The sequence below is a fragment of the Mixophyes fleayi genome, chromosome 5 (genome assembly GCF_038048845.1).
Source record: "Mixophyes fleayi isolate aMixFle1 chromosome 5, aMixFle1.hap1, whole genome shotgun sequence".
NCBI lineage: Eukaryota > Metazoa > Chordata > Amphibia > Anura > Limnodynastidae > Mixophyes > Mixophyes fleayi.
In genome coordinates, this window is record NC_134406.1 from 218,924,185 (window position 1) to 218,940,272 (window position 16,088).

At 40.2% G+C, this 16,088-nt stretch overlaps 1 protein-coding gene across 5 annotated transcripts in view; it reads right to left on the reverse strand.

The window, feature by feature from the left end:
• Positions 1-16,088, reverse strand: part of NOL4 (nucleolar protein 4) — a 217,871-nt gene that overhangs the window by 65,628 nt on the left and 136,155 nt on the right. For all 5 annotated transcript variants that reach the window (XM_075213479.1, XM_075213477.1, XM_075213476.1 and 2 more), the window contains exon 6: positions 307-590. In XM_075213479.1, the coding sequence (XP_075069580.1) occupies positions 307-590 (284 nt within the window). The remainder of the gene's footprint in view (positions 1-306; positions 591-16,088) is intronic.

The window sequence follows — 16,088 nt, forward strand, 5'->3', positions numbered from 1 at the left end:
TAAACTCTAAGGGGTGAATTTATCAAGCTCCGGGTTTGAAAAAGTGGAGATGTTGCCTATAGCAACCAATCAGATACTAGCTGTCATTTATTTAGTACATTCTACAAAATGACAGCTAGAATCTGATTGGATACTATAAGAAACATCTCCACTTTTTCAAACCCGCAGCTTGATAAATTTACCACTAAGTCCCAAGCATTTGGGATAAGTAAAATGGTGATTAAAAAGTAGGCCATGACTAGCTCTCATGTAATTTAACTTCCACGTAATGTATGAATCAAGTATTGGACAAAAACAGTGGCTTACCTTGCTTCCATTCTCTCGTGTTTCCCGCTCCATCTTCATGTCACTGATTAAGAGGTTCTTGTACTTTGTTTTCCCATTACTATTGTGGTCATCTATTCGGAATTCAGAATTTGGTGGAGTGGCCAGTGGACATTCACTCAGATTCAAGGGCTGGTCATCTTGCTCTGCACCAGCTTTTCCATTGCTGTTGGCTTCTGTCACCTCTCTGCTGTTAGCCGCTCCTGTCGCATTTGAGCTTTGTCCCACGGTTTCATTACCGCTAAAACTCTCTGGAGCAGAATCATCTGCAAAACATATATTTTAAACAGCTGTTTACTTTTTACACTGTCTGATAAAACATATGCTTTCAGAAACCAACCATAAAACCAAAGGTCTCAGTGTATGCTTCATTTTTAGTACATATAAAATAATTAGGTTAGATAAACATCACAGCTGACACATCATTTCAACAGCCATTATCATGACCACTAAATATAGTGAAAGGTTTTGCAATATTTATGTTAAACCACAACATATCTATTACACCTAATTGGTTGCTTATAGCAACCAATCAGATTCTCGCTGTCATCTTGTAGAATATAATAAATAAATGATAACTAGAATCTGATTGGTTGCTATAGGCAACATCTCCACTTTTTCAAACCCACAGCTTGATAAATCTACCCCCTGGACTATGAACTGACTATGGTGTTTCTATTGGTCTGTGAAATGGAATCTCAATCACAAAACACTGGATACGATTAAGTGTTGTTACATTAAGTATTAATTGAAAGACACAGATTAAGTATGCACATATAGACTTCTATTTTACCTGCCCTCTTCTGGTTTATGATGTGCTATATTCACTGTATGCAATAGATTATATATATATATATATATATATATATATATATATATATATATATATATGTATCTATCTTTTAAGATAGTAGTTAGTCTTTTTATATGGGTATTTCAGTATATGCAGGTATGTTGCTTCTAATATAACCAAAATGTTGTAAGGATTTTTAGTGATTTTCTAGTTAAAATCATTGTGATAAAATTAAAGATATCATCATTTTGGTGGCTCTCTGCCTTTGGTGAGTGCTTATACCACATTATTGGTGGTTTTTATATAGCTGTGTGGACAGGGTGTGCGCAAGACCCCCTTCGTGGCCCTCGTGGGAGACAACCGCCCTCCTGTGCACCTTCGGTGCCCCCACGTCACCCTCCAGGGGTTACAGCTCTGCTGTAGAAAGAGCAGAGTCTTCTTTGGAGAGGAAGATAACTTTCCACAGCATTATCAAGCTGAATAATCACATGGAGGAATGAGCCACCGAGGTAGAATGTTTCAGTCCATGCATTTTATAAAGAGCCTCTAGAACTGGTCTAACACAGGCTGAATCTGCCACACCAATTGAAATGAAAAAAAAAAAATCATTAATTAATCTGAAGGTGACATGCAAGAAATTCTCTCCTTTTGATTGATAGCTCTTCATATAAAGTTATATTTTAGTTTTGCATTTAAGGAAATGCTTGTGTTTAGATTATTATCTGCATGACCACTACTAAAACAGTACACAACTCTGTAGTAATGTAATAAAAATACATAAACAAAAAAACATCACTTTTTAATGTGTTCTAATTCCTGACTCACAGAGGAGTGAAGATCATCATTATCATCATCACCATTTATTTATATAGCGCCACTGATTCCGCAGCGCTGTACAGAGAACTCATTCACATCAGTCCCTGCCCCATTGGAGCTTACAGTCTAAATCCCCTAACATATACAGAAACACAGACTGAGAGAGACTAAGGGCAAGTTAATAGCAGCCAATTAACCAATCAGTATGATTTTTGTAGTGTGGGAGGGAAAAAAAATGTAAATTGTTGAATCATTTGGGCTGGCATTCATTCAACCCAAATATTACACAAGTAGAGTATTAAGTACAGAATCAGACTGGGGCAACCCTCTGGATGTACTACTCCGAACCCCCACCCATCCACCAACATAAAGCTATCTATCTCCAGCCTCGGACTGGCCTGCTGGCCAGCCGGGCTATACACCGGTAGGCCCAGCCGCAATTAAGCCCCGCCCATCCGACATTGGGGCGGAGCTTGCAGGGAGCACCTTATTGACGTTCCCGGACGTCTGCGGCGGCAGTGTAACAAACACACTACCGCGCAGGTGCAGAGAGCCGTGTCTGGGCTCTCTGCCCCTGCGTGGTAGTGTGTTTTAATCTTCAGCAGGGGAGGAGGAGTTGTCTGCCTGTCGCGGACGCCCAGAGGAGCAGCCTGCCGGAGCATTTCACAGGTAAGAGACTCATTGCCAGACAGCCTGTTTTGGTTTTTTTTTAAACACAAAACGGCAGAGAAGTCCTAGTCTGAGGGAAACGGGGGATACAAACATACAGCAGACCCCATCTAAATGGCCCCCGAATGTAGCAAACTAAGTATTTGATAAAGGACGCATGTAAATATATATATATATATATATATATATATATATATATATATATAATGTGTGTGTGTCTGAATTGGGGACACTTGCGTGGCATACCATTGGGGCACTACTGTGTGGCATTATATTGGGGCACTACTGTGTGGCATACCATTGGGGCACTACTCTGTGGCATAATATTGGGGCACTACTGTGTGGCATAACATTTGGGGCACTACTGTATGGCATAACATTGTTATGGGGGCACTACTCTGTGTCATAGGGGGCTGCCTATCTATACTAAACTATAGGGGGGCTGACTATACTAAACTATATTGAGGGGGGCTGCACAGAGAACACTATAGGGAGAGGGTGATGGGACTTTAATGCTGAGGTGATTTGGGTCTATAATTGAATGTGGGGCTGAGTGTGGGTAGGAGGGCTATCTATTAAATGTGAATATTAATTATTTAATGCTAGGAATGGTCGTGGGAAATGGATGTTTTAAACTTAAATGCTATTAATTTATTGCTGGGGCTGTTTGGAGGGAGGGTAATAGGTTTATTTATTAAATGGGAATACTATTAATTTAATGTTGGGGTTGGTTGGAGGGAAATAGATCTATTTATCACATGTGAGCACTATTACTTTAATGTTGAGGCTGGAGAGAGACCTAATTATTAAATGTGGGTGCTGTTGATTTAATGGCAGGGATGGTTGGCATTTCTAAATGTACCCATTATTTTTTCCAAATAGAGCCCTCAACATTCCAGGATCCAGACAAGCCGCAACTAAAGAAACCAGCAGCCACAGGTGGTAAAAGTGACAACAACAGGTAGGACAGTCTGTCAAATGTTCTGAGTCTAGTGCAGGCTTGGCTAACCTGTGGTACTCCAGGTGTTGTGAAACTACAAGTCCCAGCATACCCTTACAGCAATAAGCTGCCATATATTGGCAAAGCATGCTGGGGCTTGTAGTTTCACAATACCTGGAGTGTCACAGGTTAGCCAACCCTGATCTAGTAGGACAATCCTGATTTTTGGTGACTGTTCTGCCCAATCTAAGGGGCAGGTCAACACTGTGTATTCTTTATACACACACTGCATTCTTTATATACCACACTAAGGTGCTAGCTGTCCTTCGTGGACTGACCACTCCCCCTCTAGTGTCTGGTCTTGCCTCTATGATTAACCACACCCCCTCTGGTGGGCCCCTAGTGTTGCAGTCCCCCGGTGGGCCCTTCATGCCCCAGTCCAACACTGTCTATCTCTGTACATTGTGGCTTTCTGTGTACTCCCTTTGGACACTCTGCAGTCGAATTGGGAATAATTCAATGGCTGGAACACTTTCCTACTTTGACTGTTAAGTACTTTACTTAAAAACATTGTCAGAATCAGTTAGAACACTTTTTGAGCAGCCGCCTATATAACAATGTTCTTAAATATTTTTCACAGGGCATAGTAACCTGAATCTGTGGACATGTACCACTGCCTATGGGCCTGCCCCATGTTTAGGCATTTTTGGACTTGTGTGAATATTTGTCTCTGATAAATTGGACACCCCAGAGTGGGCAATACAGGGTATTCTCCCACCAGGCAGTCTCCAAAATGGGGTGAAAACTGTTGCTGGCAATACCACCGGCAATGTGTCTTTTGAAACATGTGAGAGCCTCATAAACACCTTGCAGCATCCCATTAGGGAACAGATTTGGAAATGTCTATGTAATACAACTACCTGTATATACATGCAAGACCCAACGATCTACATATAAGCTCCACATCAACAGGAAAGGGGTCTGCTCTGGTCTGCATATGCCTTGGGGTGGGGGGGGGGGGGGAAGAAATACATTGTCTTGTTTACATTCATGTCTTTATTATTTTGAGCTGTTATGTGTTAAATACTGACATCACGAATGCTCCTTCAGAAAATCTGAGTTTATCTTTGTGTCATGTAATATGATTTAAAAAAAATTGGAAGTGTTTTTATTTCTTGCTGTATGGAATCAACCTTGTTGAGGTTTGAATCATTTCTTCTAATTGAATAACTATTTTAGTCTCACAGTGTGCAATTCTTTGACATTAATATATGTCAAAAGCTGTGTATTATTGAGGTGAATAGTATAAATTAAATAATTGGGGAGTTCAAACTAAATATGTCTGCCCTGTTCTCTTTCACCCCTCTGCAGCAGGATGCTACTTTAGGAGGAAGGTGCTTCTCCAGCAAAGCAGACACAGAGTGACTGACAGATTAACAAACTTGCTTTGCAGAAATGCACTGAGTAAATTGGTTTATTCATACACAAGGGCAATGCCAGTGATTTCACCATTCTGTGCACAATACCTCAGTCTCAACTAACATTATCCGAACCCATTACTTGAGGCTGTGCCCCAACCCATTATACCAGCTTTTGCAACAACACATTATATCAGTCATCAGTACATTATAACAGCCTGTGCCCCAAAACAATAGTAATCTATGTCCTAACAAAATGCCAATCTTTACCCATGCACTATACCAGCCTGTGCACCCAAGCAAGATACTACACCATACCCCCACCAAACATGCTTATATCCTATGTTAAATGTATCTACTTCTTTTTGTCTCTAGCACATCTATCGCAAACCATTTAAATCGCTTCCAACATTCTAAAATGACAGCATTACACAATGATGTGTAATTATTGTAGCTGGTCATTACATCATAACATCAGCAGCCTCTCTGGCTGCAGTAATAGCATAACATTGTATAGTGATATGCCTTCAAGCTCTAAATGCTGGTGCGGTATAAAGTACTCACAGGGCGATGCCATCTTTCATGCATGAAAGATGGCATCGCCTTTTTAGTACTTCATACCACACAGTTCCACATTTAATCTTTTTATTTCAGCCCCCTGCTATCTTTAGAGATATCTGATGATTTTATGGAAATAAAATAACATTACAATAAAAATCTGATCTAGTCAGTCATGACAGAAAATCATATTAAACAATGACTCTCATCACTATGTGTGTGTCATTATTTTGCCCAGAGGTGCAGAAGATGAGGACACCACTGTGAGCTAGTTGTTCAAATGTGCCTGAAGAACCAGATTAGAATCATTTGATCACACATTTTAATATTTTTTCTTTTTATGATAATAACAACACATTTTTGCATTACAGAGAAGAACACTGGCCCTGCTACTGAAGCAAGACCAGCATCGCTGTCCCTGGCCTGGAACTACATTAGTAAAAGGAAACATCACAGGGCTTTTCTCCTCTGCCATCACCAACCTCACTATACATTCTCACACTCTGCTGTACACAGCCATGTCTAAATTTGAAGCTTATCATTTGGCTACCGCTACTGAGTAAATTACCCCATCAAGCAGTGTTTAGCGGTAGGTGATGGTAATTACTAAATTGGTGTTACTAAATTATTCTTTAGTAACGCCAATACACTTTAAATTATCATATATAATATTCAAGTGCTGCTGAGATACAATCTATTTGCAGAGCGATAAAAGGTTGCAATATTATAGTTCTCCTATATATTATTGTGTTGGCAAGCTAGTTATTTAGTAACATTCTGTGTAGATAAAGCAGTGATGAATGGGCAGGAAAGTGGCTTTAGCTTGTCAACTACCTTCTAATTTTAATTAATCGCGAGCTGGCTTGTCTGCTAGAAGCACTTTGAGTAAATAAAATTTTAAAGTAACAATCCCTCCAAGGACCCAGAATGAAAGCAAGCTAGTGACATGTTTAATAAATTTAATCTGTGAATGTGTGTGATCTCTATTTAATCTCTTATGAGCTCAAAACAGTTTGTTATCACTTGCACATAGAGAACCTTGTAAACAGCTGAATGTGTGTGCACAACATACATAAAACACATTCTCCAATTCTAACCGTGTTTTTCTTAATTGGCTATCTAGCCAGAAATTGGGTGAAAAATGAAAAAAGACATTTTTATTTTCCGCCCAAAAATGAGAGAAATGATGCACTAAGTAAATCTACTACTGAACATTTATATATCTCTGGTGTCTTTCATATGTATACTCAGGAAATTAATCTTTAAACATATTTATTATACGGATTTCATTTTTGTGTGTGGTTTTGCTCCATTTGGGCAGAAATACAGCTTTGGTGCTAATATGTCTCTTCCACACAGCATCCCCCGAGTATAACTAGCCTTGCCACTGCTTAATGGTTCTTAAACGCTTAGGGCTTGTACACAACATTAGTTAAAAGCATTGAAAAAATATTGTTCTTTGTTCTCGCATTTAACAGAGCGTTAGAAGGGTGTTCTCAAAGCTTCCTTACAGCACAGTGTACAGTGTATTGAACAGGATCTCCCATAGACCTCCATTTTATTTTATCTAGCATTATTCTGCTGGACGCTGAAGATAGCGTCCTAATTATGTAACAAAGCCAACGGTTGTCAGAAAGTGTTTCTGCACAGGTCCATTCACTAACATTTATTAGACGATCAGGACCAGAGTTTGTTTACTAGGCTGGAATAATACACATGAAACGCCTAAAATGAATGCTCTTCTGTACAAGACTTAAAGTATCTGTTTGTACTTTTTCACGCTTGCGCAACTCAGTGATGTTTAAATACAAAGAGGTGTAAAACAAGCACTAATGGTAAGTAAACAGAATATGGATTGCCTATATAAGAGGAAATAATAATAAAACAGAAGCCACAAGAGGTAACAGGATCTTCTTTCCCCATGATAACACTCCTGTATTTAATAATTGGCCTCCATACCTTGCAGGAAAATAAGCAACAGGAGAGATACAGTAGTGCCAAATTGTGTGTTCCAGGTAATAAAAGTTTATTCCGTCCTCAGTCCGAGTTCATCTCAAGCATGTTGGAATTCTTTCAACCATAACTTTTGAGAACCCAGTGCACTTTTTTTTATAGACTTATTGTTTACTACACTGTGTTTTATTACAGGTTTGTTAAGTGTGTCTGCAAATGCAGCAAGAGAGTAATTTTGCTTTTCACAGTTTCTGCTTAAACTCAGAAATTCAACCAAACAGAATTTACAGGCATATTTATTAATCACCTCGGTTTAACCAAAGATAAGGACTAAAATATTGTATTTATTAAAAAAACTTCAGCAAGAACAGCAGTCACGAAAAACTGCTGTTCCTGCAAAGACCTGTCTGCTTATTCCTCTATGGTCACTATCACAAAGAGACCACCTTTGCGATAGTGACAGGAGGGGAGAGTAGTAAGATGCGGTGAGGGATCTGAAGATCCCTCTACCGTAATGCTCTTTCCATAGGCTTCAATGGCTGGCGGTAGTCATCGTGCACAAGTTCCGAAAAATCTTTGATTTTTGGAACTTAACTAGTGCAAAATAGCAGACCCCATACAGGGGCGCACGGAGGATTGTCGCCCCCCCAAAAAAACCCCCCAAAAAAACAGAGAGAGAGCTGCTGCGCATGCGCCCGCGCATGTGCAGCAGCTCCGTTTCGCCAGCGCTGTCCTATACAGCAGCCGCGGAGCTAAGAAGCTTCTTTGCTGTATAGGACAGTGGCCACTTAGTTAGCGCAGGGGGGGGGGGTTTCTAGAGACTCAGAAACCCCCCCTGCGTGCGCCACTGCCCATAGGCATCTACGGGGACTGCTTTGGAATTTACAGAAAAGGGCAAAGATAAAGTTGGATTTATTAATAGGGCATTGCAGCAGATATCTATCTATCTGCTGCGATGCTCTATTAATCATAGTTGCCAACATTGGCAACTTGTGTCCCGGGAGGTCCAGGGGGCAGGTGGGTGTGTGGGGGCGAGGCTCAAAGAATTGTGTCCTTAGCTCTGCCCCCAAAGCTGTCACCCCCTTTTCATCAAATAAAACTCGGAGGCGGGGCCACAATTAAGCGCACATGACGCCAATAAGCCCCATCCCCTACATTTACTTTGCAGAGCTGGCCGGGAATCGGGAGAATTGCCTGCTCTCCTGGGAGTCCGGGAGACCGACCCGGATTACGTGAGTCTCCCGGATATTCCAGGAGAGTTGGCAAGTATGCTATTAATAAATGGCAACTTTACTTTAAAATGGTCCTGTTCCCTGAAAACGGTCATCTTCGGGGGATTTTGCTGTAAAATCAGATTAATAAATAGACCCCTTAGTCTGTTCCATAGCTCTGCATTACATCACAGAGCACATAGTGATTCAATGAATGTATCAGCCCTGCACTGTCACAGGATGATTTTTGTAAGGAGACAGAAGATCAAGTGGAGTGAAAGGGGAAGGAGACCAAAGTCAGCTGTGGATTAGCCATGGTTTACAGCTAAAAATAGCCCATTAGATACTCTCAGCCTGTGTGTCTGCTGTGCCGAAAGCATTACAAGGTGATTAAGTCTTTGGATGTTGCGTAGGGCTGTGACATACATTTTACAGGTAGCCCATACCCTATAATTAAACACTAACAAATAATAATAATAATGCTAAACGAAAATACGTGAAAAATCTTCAACTCTGAATATATTTTGTGGCTATAGAGATGCTATGAACATAACAAAAACAGTAAAGTAGAATTTGATACCCCTGGGTACATGAATCACAGCACAGAAAATCATCTGATACATGCACAAATTGCAAAAGATTTTGCATTGCAGACGGCTATTATGATGCATTCACTAAGCAAAATGTCAGAGGGCTTCAACTCCAGCTCTGCTGCTTATCTTAGTGAAGCCCAGTAGGTGGCACTGCTGTCTTCCAATGCCAATCCATCATCAACAGGGAACAGAGTGAGCTGCATGCACCAGTTTATTTTATTGAGCAAGACCTTTCTCTAATAGTGTTAATATTTTTTTTTTTTTCAAGATAAAATAAATTAAGTGCGTGCTCATGTCACACGTGGTTGTGCATTTTCCTAAAATACTTTGCAACATGTAAAAAAAATCCAGCTAAAGCACAAGTTTTAATTAAAGGTATACACAGCTAATATATGTAAAAATAAATTTATAATTAAACAAGCACATGCATAGCATGCCATATGCCAATAAATATGACAAAACAAAACACTTTTATATAAAAGACAATAAACATGCAAATACACCTCAACAGATTTCCTGGTATACATTAACATAAAATAGCTTATTATATGTAACTCTAATTAAACAAAACATTAACACATTAATACCAACTTATAACTCTTATAGAAGTAGCAGCGAGTGTTTGTGTTGGGGGTCCAGCAACAGAAATTTTTGCCCGATGTGTTATCTATAACAATTTTACCAAAGACTGATAAAAAAAAAATAAAGTCCTGATCAGCATGCTGATTCATGTGTACACACTATAAACATTGTACAAGATTTACCCTCAGATCTGTGCTCTTCATCTGTCATAACCATCGGCTGAAAAGACCATGACTCTGTAAACTCTATTGTGATCCTGATCATGAGTGTATACACACTGCTGGATTGTAACAACATTATTCCATTGCTGAACAAGATTTTCAGTTCAGTTTGAAAATCAAATGAAACAATACGATGTGCTTTGGAATGCCGATCACTAATCATTGCAGTGTACACACTAATGCAATATCTGGCAGAACAGTCGTTTATCGTGTGATTGGACCGATAATCGGCTGAAAACCCTGTAGTGTGTACACAGCTTTACAGTTTGGGGATGGACCTTTGATGGGGGGACATTTACAATGAAGCAGATCATTGGGGTGGTTTGAAAGAATGGCGGAGACATCAATATTTCACTTAAACATTTACAAAAACATGCATGCCCCACAATTAAAATAATAAGGATATTAGAACATACATTTATCCTGTTTTCCCTGAACACACTTAACAAAATTTGGTCTGCTTTGATACAAAAACAAAACAGAAGTCCCAGTTTCTGATTAGGTCGCCTCTATACGTATATGGTGTAGTTCTTTTTTGCATTGCTTAGAATTCTGTGAACTTCATACAGTATGGTCACAGTCTTCTTCAGTGACTTCTACGATCCTTAGTTACAGTAGCTAGTATATTATTCCCTATATAATGTATGGTAGATTATAATAATATAAACACTACTAATGGAAGTCGGAAGTAAGACAAGTGTTGTAACCTCTCTGTAAGTGGACTAAGTCATAGTTTATGCAGTTAATGTGAGATCTTGGTCCATGTAAGCCAAGTCGTTTCGGACATCATTTACTGTTTTCCATATATTATAAGTAATATTTACTGTAACTCTTCAGCAATACTGAAATATTATATGGTTATGCGCTACATGTTTGAGCAAATGATTGCTAGTAATAATAGTTTTTTTTAGCTGATTAAACTACTTTGTTATGTTTATGTACAAAAGAAGCCATAAGAAAGATTCTGGAGAACATACTGAGATCTGAGAATTCCTGCTGTGACCACAGTCCATGGAACTAAATACAGGAAAAAGTGATTGAATAACTAGGCAGAACTAAGGTACCCCAAAAAATCCAAACATTCAATCATACCTACTAGTGAGCTATTAGATACGAAGGGTCCCCATTCGCACAGTCAGACGAGGTCTTCAAACACGGTCATCATCTGGCTGAATTAATGTCCGTAATGAAACCTAGATGCTTTCATTTTGGGGGAGATCTAAGTGGCACTCAAAATGGCAATACGTATGGGCATCTTAAAGCTGATGGAACACGGGCGCTTAGACCGGTCACGTATTTCAACAACCAACTTACTATTTAGCTTCTGTATTTACATACACATAATAATGTTAGCTGTGCAGCTGTATTCAGGTCACAAAAGATACATTCTATTAATGCTGTCAGCAGAACTTCATTTCACAATAGTGTCAGTGGGGGAACTACCACTTTTGCATGGGGTGTGGCGGTTATAAGGTCCACAGGTAACAGGTGGCTATAGATTCTACACACACTGCATCCGCCACTGCCTGTAATAAATTACAATCACTGGGGGGGAATTCAATTGACCGCAGTATTTTTTTTTCTCGCAGCGTTAAAAAATTTAAATTCTCCGCGCAGGTTTTGACCAGCGTGTGCGACCGTTTTTAGGTACTGCAGCGTAAAAAAATCATGCTAATCAATTTAAAAACAGGTAATGCCGCACCGCTCCTTAAGCATTGGTGCTTGCAAATTTTTAGGGGAGTTGAGGGGAGGGTTTAGCTCGGTCATCTATAATAAAAAAAAATGCATTGGCATACATTTGTATTGCGTTCCACAACCTTCTATTTTATAATATGTACATATAGTACTTTTTTTTACTATACTGTTTTTTTTACTGTTTTTTACTATACAATTATCTATACCATGTCAAAACACATTAGGACATACATATTAGTACATACATACATATATTAATTAGTGATTACTGTGTCATGTGTATGTCTTTTATAAAAAAAAAATTACATTCTTTTTGTAAAAAAAATAATAATCACCTTTTCCATGTTATGCATTACTGAGAAACATAATTTTTCTTTTTTATTTACATTATTATGATTTCAATAGATTTCTTATGTTTTTAATTTTTTGCAGCCATTAGAGGTGCGATATAAATGTGGCGATTTGACAGATTACCGCGCTGCGTTAAAAAAGTATTGAATAGCTTTTAACGCTTCTCCCTCCCTCCCTATACTTTTAATGGATCATCCACTTGTCCGCGATGGTACCGTTTTCACTAACAAAATGGTGCATTAAAAATAAATTTGAATAAGGGGTAAAGTTAATTTGCTCCAGAATGAGTGAAAACAACGTTAAAATCACTTACCTCGGTGTTCAAACAATTACCGCTGAGATTAATAGTATTCCCATTTAATAAATTAACCTATTTCCCTACCTCTAAACAGGCCCAGCAATAAATAGCATTTAAGTTGAATAAATATAACCATTTTCCAAAACATTCCTGCCATTAAATTATTCGTATTCACATTTAATAAATAGCCCTCCTCCCCAAACTCAGCCTCACATTCAATTAATATCCCCAAACCAGCATTAAATTAAAAATCGTGCCTCCTCATCATAACATAAAAGGCCCCACTATTAAACTAAATTGCCCCACGATCAGCCATTAGTCACCACCTACCTCACACCCACATTTCATTGCCCTAAGGCCCCCTGCCCTCACCCCCATTTCATTGATCTATGCCCTCCTGCCCTCTCCCCCATTTCAGTCTCATAAGCACCCCTGCCCTCACCCCATTTTATTCTCATAGGCCTCCCTGCCCTCACCCCCATTTCCTTGCCATAAGTCCCCCTGTCCTCACCCCCATTTCATTGCCATAAGCCCCCCTTTCCTCCCCCCATTTCATTGCCATAAGCCCCCCTGTCCTCACCCCCATTTCCTTGCCATAAGTCCCCGTGTCCTCACCCCCATTTCATTGCCATAAGCCCCCCTTTCCTCCCCCCATTTCATTGCCATAAGCCCCCCTGTCCTCACCCCCATTTCCTTGCCATAAGTCCCCATGTCCTCACCCCCATTTCATTGCCATAAGCCCCCCTGTCCTCACCCCCATTTCATTGCCATAAGCCCCCCTGTCCTCACCCCCATTTCATTGCCATAAGCCCCCTGCCCTCACCCCCAATACAGTGACATAAGCCTCCTGCGCTCACCCCCATTACAGTGATATAAGCCCCCTGCGCTCACCCCCATTATAGTGACATAAGCCCCTCTGCCCATACACACTATACTGACATAAGTCTCCACTACCCACACACAGATTGCATTGCCATAACACACACTACATTAACACACACTAAATTGACATAAGCCCCCCTGTCCTCACCCCCATTACAGTGATATAACACTGACACACACTACATTGACATAACACACACTTACACTTACCTTACTCCAGCCGCGCTTCCTGCACTGTACACATGAGACGGCACAAGGACCAGACACAAGGATGCTCCCCCGCTGGAACCCCTCTTCCCCTCTCCTACAATCCGTCCCCATGTTAGGCTGGCCCTGATTGTCGGCCGGCACACAAAGGTAAAAAAAAAAAAAAAAACAAGGCAAAAAAAATGTAATGAAAAACCTCCCATCAAGCAGCCTACGGTCTGCCTCATTAGGCCCCCGGCCTACCGGGAAAATTCCCGGTAAGGCCTATGGCCAATCTGCCCCTGCTGGGCACCCTCCAACGTGTTGCTATAGGGCCTTGTGGTGTACTGCTAGTGGTATATGAGCTGGAATGCAAATACTACTTTATTGTTATGTTACTTTAATGAAGAAAGCACAAATCACAATCAAGTTCAGTCTAATTTTCCTGCTTTATGATTCCCCACACATCACCAGCTATCTCAGCCCTTATTAAATAAGGTCTGAGGTAGCGGCTAATATTGGCGGGTCACTGTTGTCTGATGATGTCAAGCCAAACATCACTTTCACCCCCAGCACTTATTACGTAAGCAGAGAAAGGGCCAACAGGGCATAGAGCAGGAAGGAGCAGGGTCCACAGGGGAAGATTCAGCAGGTCGCAGTAATCCGTGGGGCCATCTGTTGTTCAAAAATTGCTGTACATAAATATTATTATCCTTTATTTATAGGGCGCCACAAGATTTCCGCGGCACTGTACAGAATACAGGCAGTGGACCATACAGGGAAAACAGTACAGAACAATAAACAAATAATACAGTACAGAACTATAAACAAATAATACAGTACAGAACAATAAACAGATAATACCAGGATTTCAAAGCTCCAAACAAAACTATTAAAAAATTAAATACTATGACCATGAACTGTTGTGTGAATTTTGATACCAGTGCTAAATAACTGATAAAATGTAACTAAGTTTCTAATTAAGTATCTGCTTATTGTAGTATTGCCGTTTCCCCTGTACACAGTTTGTGACCCTAATATGGAAGACTTTCTTTTTCCATATATTCAGCGCCAGGTGATTTATTCACGTTCTACTCCGAAACCCCTTCTGCCAGTTCTAACTGCTGTCATGGGACAGTCACCACCAAGACTATTGCCCTCATTTAGTATTCTGTTCCCTCCTATGACAGTAGAATTCTGCTCTTCAGCTTAAATACCATCTTCTCTGGCTGGCCAAATCTATCAATGCAGATGTGGCATCCCCCGGGCATGATCCAACCTTTCTCTCGCTGTGCACCCGGGGATTAGCCTGACTTCCTGAATTTCTCTCCTCTGCACAGTGAGAGCTAATCTTTCGTGGATGAAGCATTGGAGGGTGTTGCCATGACAACCAGCACATTCTATCAGTGGGGCTGATCCTGCTGCGCCGAGCCGAAAAAAAAAAAAGGATGCCTGAGAAACAGACATACTCTTCCCTCTTGGTGCTCCTAGCTCTGTCCTTCAGGAATCCAGGCCTCTAACAACTTTACTGAAGGGATGTAAGGCTCATTATAGCTACAAACCAGGTGATAAATGACGGAAAACGTTTAGATGAGTTTTCTGTTTCCCCAGTGAATTCTGTTCCATGGCTCTTTACATATTCTGTCCTGCAAATCCTGCAGGATATAATGGTCCCACTAATCATGTGGGGTTAATGTAACCCTATTAGTGTATACACACTTCTGCAGAGAGAGGGAGTGCAGGGCTCTCGGCCTGGCGGGGGGAGAATAGGATACTGTTATGTAGGAACATGTTTATTCCTGCTTACTGAAAGCTAGCAATAGCCAGAAGGAGATCAAGGAGATTCTGCGTACGTCACAATGGAGGCTTACCAGGGCACATGCCACGCGTAGTCGTGTGTGGGAATAATTCATTAATAAAGCAAAATAATCAGTGTGCTATGTAAATAACTCCCTGATGGAGGAGATTCTGACTGTACTTGAGGGTATTATCTGCTAATACGCTTGCCAGTTAAACTTGTCTTTACCCCCTGCAATCTTCTGTATACCAGCTCCTATATATTTTATTTATAAGCAGAAACTGGCCCGAAGCAAATCTCAGGTCCAAAGAACAGTCTTCCAGACCTAAGGGTGAACATTTATGTTTGAATATACTCAGGAAACATTTGAACAGGCAATAATACTGTATTTCGGTTCAATACGCAACATGAGACATACCTGCTCAGACTGTGGTCTAAAACTTAGGTACCTTTTGTGGGACTAAAAGTCCCAGCATGCTATGCCAGGTTGGGTTTTGTAGTTCTGCAGCATTTGGAGGACCAAAAGCTGCCTTGGTATAATTAAAACTCTACACCTGTACCCTACTAGCCAACAGATCGACCACACATTGTGTATGCATTGATTTTGAAAGTCGTATATAATTTTATACAGTATATTGCAGAGACAAGTACACATTATAGACATACATCACAATGATTTTTACAGCAATATACTAACAAGAATATATTGATTATACAGTGCTGAAGAATATCAAGTTGTTTGAAGCCAACTGGGAAAGACATTATAATTCAACACGTATTACATAAATTATAGATGATAT